The sequence below is a fragment of the Megalops cyprinoides genome, chromosome 10, assembly GCF_013368585.1.
Source record: "Megalops cyprinoides isolate fMegCyp1 chromosome 10, fMegCyp1.pri, whole genome shotgun sequence".
Classification (NCBI taxonomy): Eukaryota; Metazoa; Chordata; class Actinopteri; order Elopiformes; family Megalopidae; genus Megalops; species Megalops cyprinoides.
The window spans coordinates 32,664,591-32,676,852 of record NC_050592.1 but is presented as its reverse complement, the minus strand read 5'-3'; the positions used below and the strand labels follow the sequence as shown (position 1 = coordinate 32,676,852).

General features: G+C 48.4%; 1 protein-coding gene across 33 annotated transcripts in view; it reads right to left on the bottom strand.

Moving 5' to 3' along the window:
- Positions 1-12,262, bottom strand: part of rims2a (regulating synaptic membrane exocytosis 2a) — a 187,774-nt gene that overhangs the window by 96,295 nt on the left and 79,217 nt on the right. For all 33 annotated transcript variants that reach the window (XM_036538373.1, XM_036538374.1, XM_036538393.1 and 30 more), the window contains one exon: positions 5,363-6,273. In XM_036538373.1, coding sequence (XP_036394266.1) covers positions 5,363-6,273 — 911 coding nt within the window. The remainder of the gene's footprint in view (positions 1-5,362; positions 6,274-12,262) is intronic.

The window sequence follows — 12,262 nt, the reverse complement described above, 5'->3', positions numbered from 1 at the left end:
TCGATACGGAGGAAAACAGAGGGAGAGGGGACGTCACACTAAATCAGTCTGCGAGCCTCGCGGCCAGCGGCCTGGCCCATTAAGCCTGACCCCCCCCTCCCCCCACCACATGCACCCCGTCCTCCGGGTCCGTGCGGTTAGAGCGCATAACCTGCAGCTTTCTGCGGCTAACCTGCACCCCCCCCCCCCACCCCCCGTAATGCGGCCATTTGTTCAGCTCTCTGACAGGCCACGCACAGCTGCGAGGTGCTCTCTCCCCCTTCCTCTCTCCCTCCTCTCCCTCTTTCCAGGCGCCTCTCTCTCTCCATGCAGCTCAGACCAGTGCCCTACTTTAGCTGGATGATGCTCCTCTTTTCTTTGGGTTCGTACCGGTGGAAGGGAACATTCCTGTCTATTTCTGACCGCCGCCAATCTGCGCACGTCACCCGGATCCTTTTAATCGTACAATACAGGGTTTTTTTCAGCCGGAGAGAAGGGAGGCATGTTGGAAATTCCTCATCCTCAAAAAATTCAAGGATTCTGTTCAGTCTAACAGCACTGTGCTCGGTTCCTTACTCCGAGTGATCGTGTACTTCTTTTTAGTGGAAAAATGTATATGCAGAGAAAAAACTGTGCTTGCTTGATTTGCACTCTGTTCTTACACTGAAAAGATGCCCCCAGTTAACTGGACTATGGCTGGACCAGTGGAAGCAAATTCACATCCACTGTCCCCTTTCTTCCTAATTTGTGTTTCAAATGACAGTACATCCAACATCATTACGCCAGACTTCTTATGCAGGCTTTGCATAAGTATCATGGCACATAGAGTATCTTATCCCCAGCCTCAGGATAATGCAAAACACTGTGAATGTATTCAGTTTTTTTCTTTCTTTATTAATATTTTTGTTGATGTTGATGTTGTTGTTGTTCCATTAGCAAGGAAGATAGAGAGGAATACATATCTGTCAAATTCAAATTAGTGATCTAGTGACTTGCATGGTCACTCTACGGCCATGTTATAGTACTGTTGAATACACAATGCACAACAAAAAGCCATAATTGTATTTCAAGAATCTCCATGACTATGTGACTCTGAATCCCCTAAAAGCAACAATGCAGAGGCTTTTCAAACAGGCCACTCTCACATCCACAGCAGGCTTAGCTCAGCAGCACATTAAAAACCTCATCTCCCACGAGGGGGGTGCAAATGCACTGGGATCCAAATGTGTGCCTCTAAGAAATGTGGTCTTTTGGACGGACACAGTGCTTATCAATCAGCTGTGTCACAGTGCTTCATCTCTCAGACCAAACCATTACCCCAACAGTGATGTAGATCCATTTAAAGAGTTACTTAAATTAAATTTAAATCTAAATAAAGATATTAAATAAATATTTTTTAAAAATTAAATAAAGAAATAAAGTTTAAAAAATACTAATTTTGAATATTATTAATATTATTGTCTCATTATTCAGTCTCATTATACAGTCTGATATGGGGTTAAGTAAATATCACAGTATTTTATTAGAGAACAAACCTATATCCCCCTTAAGTATGCAACAGAGTTATAATTCAGTTTCATACTTCTAATATATTTATCGTAATACAATTCTACGCAATGAAATTTGGACCATTTGTTGAAACATCAACATTCCTGCCTGTGCTGTGCAGACAGGATGGAGAACAGACTGTAAGTGGATTTCCTTTGCTGTTGTTTAGACAGCCCAACATCGTCTGTCCTGCTGTTTTCATAGACGCTGCGCACAAAGCACACCTGACACCAAGCCAGCGCAATTTCCATATGACAGTGATTGACATCTGAGAGTAAATTCATGCATTACTAATGCCAGCCCCTTCTAAAACCAGACCAAACATCCTGGAGTGTGTGTGTGTGTGTGTGTTTGTGTGTCTGTGAGCTTGCATGCAAGTGTGTATGTTTGAGTGTGTGTGTGTGTGTGTGTGTGTGTGTGTGTGTGTTTGTGTGCACTCGTGCGTGGGTACCTATGCCATGTAAGACTGTAGCAAACAGACTTAAATTTGTGACATGGGCATTTACAAAAGTGACACTATGCTGCTGAGAGAAGCAGCTCATGAATTATCCAACAGTAGACTTGAGGATCATTTACTCAGTTCCTTCAACGAACAGCTGTTGATGACACAAATATACACTCTGACACTAAAAAAAGTGTAACATCTCTACTTCTAGGGCTAGGATTTTCAGTTGTCTCTCTGTGTGCTCTCCATTATATAATTAAGCCTGCTTAAATAATTTAAAGACCTAGCTGGTACAAAGTGCTGGTCTGGAATACAGGGCAAGCCACAAGTCAATAGCACTGGATTATACTGATCTGGAGGCAGGCAAGGAGCCAAGCAGATGCACAGCTAACCTGATTTTAAATGTTAGTCCTGCTTTTTCAGGCTGAGGGCTGTGAAGTGACCCGCGCCACATTGCTTCTCTGTGAGAAGGACACAACCGCTTAAGGCACGCTGGCCTGAGCCAGGCAGGATCAATTAGGCCCGCGATCTCAGACAAGTGAGTGCACCCCAAAAAACACTGCAGGGGCCGCTTTTAAAACAGACAGACGGGTTGCGTTCTCCTCCTGTTTGAGAGGGAGAGGTGTCCTTGGCGATAGGGCGTGGCTGTCGGTCCGTTGGAGGACCATCTGACGATGCAGATGCGTGAACCCTCCTCTGAACAGTGGCTCGCTGGCATGTCCCCTGCCACGTGGCTTTGGGGAAATGATTTTAGGCTGAGGCGTCTCTGAGATCCACTAGCCGACCTCGGGCCTTGCGTGCCCAACGATGCCCTGGTATCAGTACGTGAGATTGGGTTTTACTCCTGGATGTGGGTTACATAACCTCTGTGATACCCCAGCTCTCCCTTTCCTCTGGCACTCCTGACATGCCCAGGTGGGGGGCCCATAAGTACACGTTTGACAACAAAATCAATTTGCAATTACGACGACTGGCGGCAGCATTAAGCTGCCAATAGCAGGCTCCTGGAAGGATCTGCTCGGATGTTAATTCTTTTTGAAATGGGCTCTGATTCAGTATGTGAGCTTCTGTGTATTTGTATGTGTGTGTTTCTATATGTTTGTATTGTATGCATATATGTGTGCGTGTCTTTGGATATTTCTCTGTGCTTTTGAGTGTGTGTTAATCTGTGTATATGCGTTTCTGAATATTTGTGTATATGTGTGTATGTGTGCATGTAAGCTTTTACTGTCTCATAAGACTCCCTCCACAAGGAGAGACATCCCGAGGGCTGATGGGGGATTTTGCTGTAACACTGAGGAATGCAGCACGCCCACGGTTCTGTGGGCTGCAGAGGCCTCTTACCACAGCTCTAATGCACTGCCCACAGAGACACTCACTGAATTTGCAGAAACACACACAATGCACATAATGAAGGTCTAACGCGAGCTGCCTTTCCGCCACTTCAGCGCCCAGGCGCACGGCGAGCGGCGCTGTGAAACGGGGAGGGAGGGATTCTCGCAGCGCAGCTGATAATTGCATTATATACGACGCTGCTGCGCTAGATGTGGCCGTTGCCGCGTGTGCGCTGCCCTCCTCTCACACAGGGCGTAATCTGTACCGTGGGGGGGGGGGGGGGGGGGGGGGAGTTCCTTACGGGTTTAAAGAGATGACATCACCAGTGCGGTGAGCGAGCGCCGCGGCAAGCAGGGGGCGGGGTAATCCGCTTCCCTGCATCTGGAGCCCGCGCAGCGCAGAGCCGCCGAGGTGTTCGCAGCCCTGCTGATCGCGCTGTCGGGGGGAGGGGGCGTGGGCGCTCCTGCTGGGGAACCGGCTAATTTCCTCCAAACTCTTAATTACATGTGCTCTACCTCCGTTAATTAATGCGTGCGACTGATGACAGGGCTGAGCTCAGACTCCTTTTGCATTTTCTGGTGCGTCGTGGAAGCCCTTATCTAGAGTATTTACTGTTAGATATTTAGCGTGTTATATCAAACAATTGGGCATTCAGAGAAGCAACTGCCTTGCCTAGGGGTACGAAACTAGCGGCCCACCTGGGAATCTAACCAGCAACCTCGGAATTATGGGTCGCGCTCCTTACCCACTGTACCACACACACTACATTTCATTATTTATTATTTCATATCATTAATATCATTGTATAATATCATTATATGATCATTATTGTCATCATTGTCATTATTGACATCTTATCCAGAGTGACCTACATTTGTTACAATTTTATTTATTTATACAGCTGGATATTTACTGAGGCAATTGTGGGGAAAGTACCTTGCCCAAGGGTACAACAGCAGTGCCCCAGTGACAAATCAAACCATCAACCTTTTTTTGGTTACAAGCCCTGCTTCACCACACTGCCGCCCATGCACACATGCCCGAAAAGCTCAAGTGTGGGACCCCTCCGTCCTTTGGGCCCTCCGCCCACTCTGAGGCTCTGCCGGTGTGGAGGATCAAACCTGCAGCTGGCTCTGCAGCCCCCCCACCCCCCCCCCCAACCCCCACCCCCGGCTCCCCCGAGCCTGCCCTATTATATAATAAAAGTCCATTACGAGGGATTGAGCACGGGAGAGCAGCAGCCAGGCCCTGCAATGCGTGTCATGGGAGGACAGCAGAAGGAGAGGGCGTCTGCCGTGCACACACTCCGCCCCCTCGGAGCCGCCTCCCGTCCGCATGGAACTGCCCACACACGCCCACAGGCTACACCGCGCAGGGACACAGCCGCAGGACACACACACACACACACACACATACAGTACACACAGTACACAAAGACATGGATGAGCCAAGCTAAGGAAGGGAGGAATAATGGTTAGTTTTCACATGATAAAGCAGCCTCACAGTGTGTTCCCTCTGTCCCTCTCTTTAACATACATATGCACACATCACTTCACATCTCTCACTCTGTGCCTGGGAATGCACACAGGACTGTGGGTGGAACTTAGCCAGCAGTGATACACACTTTGCACTCTTTCACTTATTTCTGTTGTACCTGTACCATCCTCCATGAAGACTGCCAACCTCGGGTCCCTTTGACATAACCTTGAGCTTGAGTGGTAAAATGTCATTAGTGTACCACTTTGATACTGACAGACAAACAGACATGCAGTACAAAGTGTACTACCCCATAGGGTGAGGCTAATTAATCATTGAGATTCTCCCATTCACACTCAAGATTTAGACTGCAGGTGTACTTCATACTCCACATCTTCTCCTTATGCATTCAATGGGGCCTGGAAATGTTACATTTACATGAAAGGACTGACCACAAATCAGCAAACATTCGTCCGAAAGCCTGTAAAGCACCACCTGCAGGTGGCGCTGTTTAGGGCAGATTTGTTAATGAAGGACTCAGACCCTGTAACGGGTCGTGGGTCGGCAGGACGCGCCTACCTTTCTCACTGACAGACTCGCTCTCGATCTCCACGTCCTCGCAGCTGGTGTACTCGGGCGTGGTGGCCAGCTCCTCCTCGGAGCTGCTGAGGGACACCTGCCGCATCTTGCCCCCGCGCTTGGTCTTGTGCGGCTTGGGCGGGGGCGGGCGCACCGACTCGGACTGGTCGGAGCTGAGCGAGTCGTTGCGCAGCATGCTCTCCATCTTCTCGCGCTTGCTCTTGCGCACGGCCGAGCTGGGGTCCAGGTGGTGCTGCTGCGGCCGGCGCAGGGGCTCCCCCCCGGGCCCCCGCCGCACGTCCCCCAGCACGGGGCTCCGGTGCGGGGTCGGCGGGCTGTGGCCGGGGCCCCGATGCACGGGGCCGGGGCCCGGGCCGGGGGAAGTTCTCTCCACCGAGTAGGAGCGCTGGCCCTCCATGGGGGGGGCCGGGCCGCGGGGTCGCGACAGCCGCTGCGGCTCGTCCAGCTCGGTGTAGGCCAGCGACACGTCGCTGTGGCGCCGCTCGTGCCGCGCCCGCGACACCTCGGCGTGCATGCGCATCTGCTCCTCGTAGGGCTGCGGCTTGACGGGGTAGCGCGCCAGGTTGGGGTCGCTGCGGTAGCGCGCCTGGTACTCCTCCTCGCGCCGCCGCTGCAGCTCATACTCGCTGGGCGGTGCATCTAGCTCCTCGTCCGGAGGGTACTCCTGCGAGCGCCAGTGGCCCCGCCGGTCCTGGTATTCCCCGCGCGCCATGTCGGCGTCCTCGTACATCCGCGGGCCCCGCGCCGCCCGGCGAGGGTCCCGATCCCCGTAGTCGGACGGTGATCTGGGCATCCCGCCGTCTGCCGGGGCATACTGCGAGCGCTCACCCCTCTCCTCCCTTTGGTCGTATTTTTGGTTTGGATCCCTGGATGCTGATGGGCTTCTTTTCCTGCCAATCAAACAGAGATAGCCAATCAGTATATACTGTAGCACACAATGCATAAAATAAGCTACTTTCAAAATGACATTGGGTCCTACAAATAACATATTTGTAACCAAGGTAAAATGTTGTGTACCCTAGAAGCTTGGGTGCTAGTCTGACATTTTGCACCAGTATGCATCATGACAACATGCAAGAGGGCTTAAAGTATGATCAGCTTCACGCCATGCAGCAAAACAGAGAATGCAAGTATCATATATTAAATTATATATCTAGTTGACTGTATTATTGTACGCATGTCTAACAAGACACTCACTGTATTGATTTCTACAAGTTGACAAGTCTTCACAAGTTTTATAGGACCTACAAATATACCATATTAAACCACATGTAACAAAATTCACAGCTCTATTCTTAATAATGATAAACAAGTAAGAGTAGGGACAATATTTGTAACCTGTGCAGTTAGTATTTTATCCATTTATGCATCAAACACAATATGTATCCTTTTCTCTGGTGGAAAACTGCACTGCTTTAACACATACCCAAAATTATGTGTCCTAAGTACTTGTAGTGATATACTTCCCACTCATATTACTAGTGCAAATGTAGCTATCCTGTTAATGCAAGGGCAGTGGTTTCACTGTGAGATCCACAAGAGCTGCAGATAAAAAAAAATAGGGCAAGGTGGGAAATGGTCTCAGATCATGCCGTGAGCCACCCTCGCGACCCATGCAAAACCCATAGGCATCTGGAGCCCTAGGCTCTCTGAGAAGTGTCACGACCAGGGCCCCTCCAAGCCCAAACAGTTTGTTGAAAAAGCCATTTGGGACGCAGCATGTTTTCCAGGAGTGAGAAACACAGCAGCCTGTCAGCAGAAGCGGGGATCTGTGGCGTCCTTCATCAGGCGTTCGGGGGCCTTTGATTCCCACGCTTGCCACCGTGTGGGTGAGAGCGACTGCCTGTTGAAAGGTGCTCGCTGTCAGAGAGAGCTGGAGGTTTATGTGTTTGAGGCAGTGCAGTCTCCGGTTCCCAATCACATCTGAGACTGCCGAAAATAGCAAACTCTCCTCAAAAAAAAGACAGCTCTGTCATTTATGAAGACTGCTTTTCAGCGACGTGAGTATCTTTCAGGGTACTGAATGTGCAGAAGTCTCTTCAATGGATATTGACTATACATTTGCTTGCCATTATATCAATGAGGAGCTAAACCGGTGAAAATGATCTAATGAGCAACATAGCACTAACAGTTTCTCTTACAAGAAGTAGAAAACATCCAGGATCCAGGAGTTAGAATTTAAAATACCTGGGGACTCACTGTTTGATCAATTTTTAAATATTGGACTTCATGTAATCCCATATAACAGTGGTTTTCATAATCGTATTTCTGGAAACAAATTCATAACCAGCACAAACTATCCAAAACCCACGGATGAAACAGTCCTCCAGGAATGGGTCGGCTCTTTGCAGCAATTACATTATTCTTAAGCTACAAGTCTAATAAACGAGACTTCCAAAAAGACACTTTCCGATTGGGCTGCTTCCAGATCAGCTTCAGCACACTTACGCTGGTCTTATTTTCTACAGGACGCTATGTCCTCTGCTTTATTACTTCCCCGAAAATTCATACGGCAAACGTATCATATAAAGCATGTTGCATGCACGCATGAGCCTCAGCAATGGCATGCATCAGCTCCTCCCCCCTCCTCGGCACTGTAAACCGCTGCTCAGAGTGGGACAGGGGTGTGCAGTCAGGAATGATGTCCCTGACTTAGCAGCATGCTGGGAAAAGGATTATTAATGAGCTCATTTACACAAAAGCCATTTCTGGAAACAAGGGGAGGCTTCCCCAATTCTGTCTCTCTCCTGTCTCCCCGTGGGAATACCCAGGCTACAGTACAGCATCTCCATATTCATTAGGAGAATCCATCGGCAGTCAGCGCCCTGCTACGGTCGTTTGTAAGGGTAAGGCAGTCTTGATCATAATATGCTGCAAAGTACATAAATCATACTGCATATTGTCTCACAGCATTGCAAGGGTGAAATGTGGCAACATAGAGGTTCGCAAACGAAGAACGAAGATCAAAGCTTTGCAGACCATCTGTCAGTAAGTGAGAGCTTGAGGAAAAATTCGCACTCAGTAAGATCTCTGCTTCCATGCCATACCCATGTGGGCTTCTAAGAAAAAGCTTTGTTTCAGAATCGAGTTGAATGTCCCTTTTTGCCAGGAGAGTCATATATTGCTTTGAGATTTACAAAGCTCACTGTCTGTTATGTAACTGATCCATGTATAAGCATATATGTATGTCAGTGAACAGGCTGGTGTTTTAGGAAACAAAGTGGGATGCTCCAATTCTGGCGGACATCAGGGTCCAGAGATTTGTGCCATCCACCTCCTATCTTACATCTAATATTCCTCTTGCTCCACATGCTTTTGTGACTACATGGAGTGTTACCTGCCACCTCTGAATTCAACGTAACAGTGGCATTACATTTTGTTATTGTTTAAGTGACAGTAAGACATGAGCCAGTTACCAGAGCTACATGTGACCTAAAATATTCACAAAAAGCATGTGCTGTGAAAAAACCCCTCATGACAGACGTACTGAAGACCCTCCCAATTTGCTGATTCGCAGTTCATGACTTTGAGTGAATCGGTCAGCAGTCTGAAATGCTGGTTTGTTATTACAAAAATATGCACATTGGAGCTCAATAACTAAGCTCTCAATGGGTTAATTAAAGAATTAAGAATTTCTCCTGTGACTCCACTTACAAATCAATTAGATAGATGTGACAAGAACTTCCAAAGCTTGTGTGTGCACACACAGCCCTTAAGACTTGGCATTGTAAAACTCTGGAGAGTGAGGATTCTGTATCCACAGCAAACATAGACATACAGCAGTCATTCCCGAAACGCTTCGGTGCCTTCAGTGCCCCTCTCAGAATGCTGTGTCAGCCCACGTCCAATACAGAGTTAATTCTACAGCATGTGCTGCAGCTCGGGGAATGCTCGGTTGTAATCACTTAAGAGATAAGCGGTCAGGGAATACCCAAGCTCTGGGGTCACCATCGTAATGCACTTCCTTCGTCTAAACTTCAAAATTAATGAGAGATGTGCCACTTCACCAAAAGGTAAAAAACAAAAAAACAACAAAAAAAAAACATAATGACATTTTGGACCAAAAAGCTTTTTGAACCATCCCCTTAATTGTATACATGACAACCTTCCTTAAATTCCTCAGAGCTTCATTAATCGCATACAGTATGTTTTCTCAGCGGCTCCAGCTTGAAACACCCTTTTATTGGCTAGCTCCGTGGGCTTTTAATAGGATTCAGACTCAGCCTTCTGGGTTACTGGTCCGGTTCCAGACCACCCCCCCAACTCCCTCCTGCCCCCCTCCCCGCCTTGTGAATGAAGGTCGAGGCTGCTGGTACAGTGTCAAGGGTCCACAGCCCCAAGCACAGGAAGGGGAGTGAAAGCCTGGCCCACATGGGGCAGCATTAAGCGGGGGGCCAGAGCAGAGCCTCCCTGCTATGGGTATGAACACCAGGGGAATGCGGTGTGGAGAGGCCCTGTCCCTTTAAGAAGACTCTACACCAGTTCCTTGGCCCCGCCCTCTTGTTCACACTCCCCCTGGGCACTGCTGTGAGGAGCACATGTTTATGCCGGGGCAGGGCGATGGGACACCTCCATAGGCTAGTCCCTCTGTGGCACTGTTACAGCCTCCCACAGCTCTCATGCAGCAGAGACCTGCTGTCTGACTGACACAGCCAAGCACAGAGCCAGCATCTGAACACACCCCTCTCCCACTGCGGATCAGCTCACTCTCTCAGGCCTCTAACTCTGAACTATGAACTCTCTTTAGCTAAATCATACAAGAGCAACATATCAATACCTTCACCGCTATGGACGTCTATGGACTGCCATAATTTAGAAATATTTCAGTTGCAGAACCAAATAATGCCACTACATAAAGACAAGGCATGAATGTGAGTTTGACCAACTTGAAGAACTTCATGCACACTGTAGGTCTACAGTAGGTCAAAAGTGCTGGTGTTAACTGAGCGCTGGGTCTCACTGTTTAGTGTGGCTTGCATGCTGGCATTGAGTGATCCCTCCTCAGCTTCTGTTTAGTGTGCACTCTGAGCAGTGTGAAAGTAAAATCATACTAAATTTTAGGTTCTAAAATGTGTGTGCAGCATTTTTTCCTCTCATCATCGCTGTGGTCAGGCAGCTGTTAAATCCTCAGCAACACCGATCACACAGAACCGTCCCCCATCCCCTTTTTCCAAGCTCATAACTTTTCCAATCACCCTCACGCTCAATATCCGGAACGTTGACAGTCTTTTACACGGGCAAGGCATGTCAGCAATGCATAATTTATGGACCGCTGGACGTCGCCTGGGGCTTCATTGAGAAATTTCCAATACCGTGGCAACAGTAACGGTGTGAAGGAGCACATCCTTCTGAATGAACTCTCTGTGTCCCCCACTGCCCTGCACCACCCCAAGGAGGTCAGTCCTGTTACAACATACCATAATCGTTCCCTTTTTCCTGCCCTTACGAACCCTGACACAAACATCACCCCATCCCTGCGTGTCATCGTCCACCCCGTCCAAGGAGGGGAGTGTTGACGGCTAATGACACCCACAGCGCCTCCACCTGCCACCCCCGGCGTCCTTCTCTGGTGTCACCGGCGCTGGCTCAGCGTTTTAGCAGCCACGGGGAGTGGCGCTAAAGTGCTAAGCGTGGTGCAGAGGGCTGGGGTGTCAGACTGTGTTAGACTGAGGGCCTGAGTGGTGTGATGGACAAACAGGCCTGCCTACGAGGATGATGCCGCCATTACCTGGCTCTTGCCATTACTATCAGCTTCATATGGCACATAGGGGTGAGCAAGACTGGTCAGGCGGGACTTTCCTGCTCACCTTCTACATGCAAAAGGAATCTGAGAGGAGGTCAGCAGGGGTGACTTAACACATACACAGGTCTGTGCTTCCCAGGCAATCCTGATGCATGTATTTTCCTTAAGCTTCTACCACTTTAAGTGTTATCTGCACGGTGTATCATTTGCGAAAACTTAATGGTATGAAATGGCATTCAAGATCACAGCATGCAGCTAGCTCTCTGAATCTTTGGCGGCTGACAAAGGAGAGCCATTTGAATGTTCCCCTCTGCTGCTCTTAGTCATTGAAGTCTTGATGCAGCACTTAGAGCATCTTGCATTATCCTACATATGCTGGCACACTAAAGCATATCGCTACATCAAATGCATGAGTGGGGTTAATCCTTCACATGCTGTCTACAGAACTTGTGTCTAATGACACAAAGCATGGCTGGCATATGTTCATGCCCAATCTTAATCCTACAAAAGATTTTCTTCATGTGCAGTATTAGGCTTGCATTATGGTTGTCAATGCATATAAAGAATAATATGTGCATGGCAGGAACAACTTCGAATATGGTGCTGGTGAAGATCACAGCAGCTCGGTGCAACACTAGCGTTTCCTTGGACCCACTCAGAGGGCTCTTTTTATGGCTGCAGTAAAACAGTCCGGATCAAAGCATTCCCTGGACAAGGAGGAAGATGTCACTGTGGCGCCAAATCATTAATGGTTACATGTGGGTTATCATAAAGAAGGTTATCAGACATACATTAGTGACACACCTGCTGTCAGTGATTTTCAGTTGGCAGCAGTGTGTATGACAGAGACTTTTAACTCATCCTCTCACTGCACTGTCTGTTTCCCCACATTAGCCATCCTCTCACTGTACTGTCTGTTCCACCTGTCTCAGTGCACTGTCTGTTCCCCGCTCTCATAGCAGTGACATTTTGCCCAGGATGGAAATGCTAGAGGTGTTACTAAATCACGTATTTAGTATCACTTTGAAGAGTTCTAATATAATGTCCTCACATTCTATGTGATGTCAAAAGAAAGACATGACGTTACTGGCTAAATTACACATCGCAGACCCCCATCAAAGTCGTGGCAGCTTAAA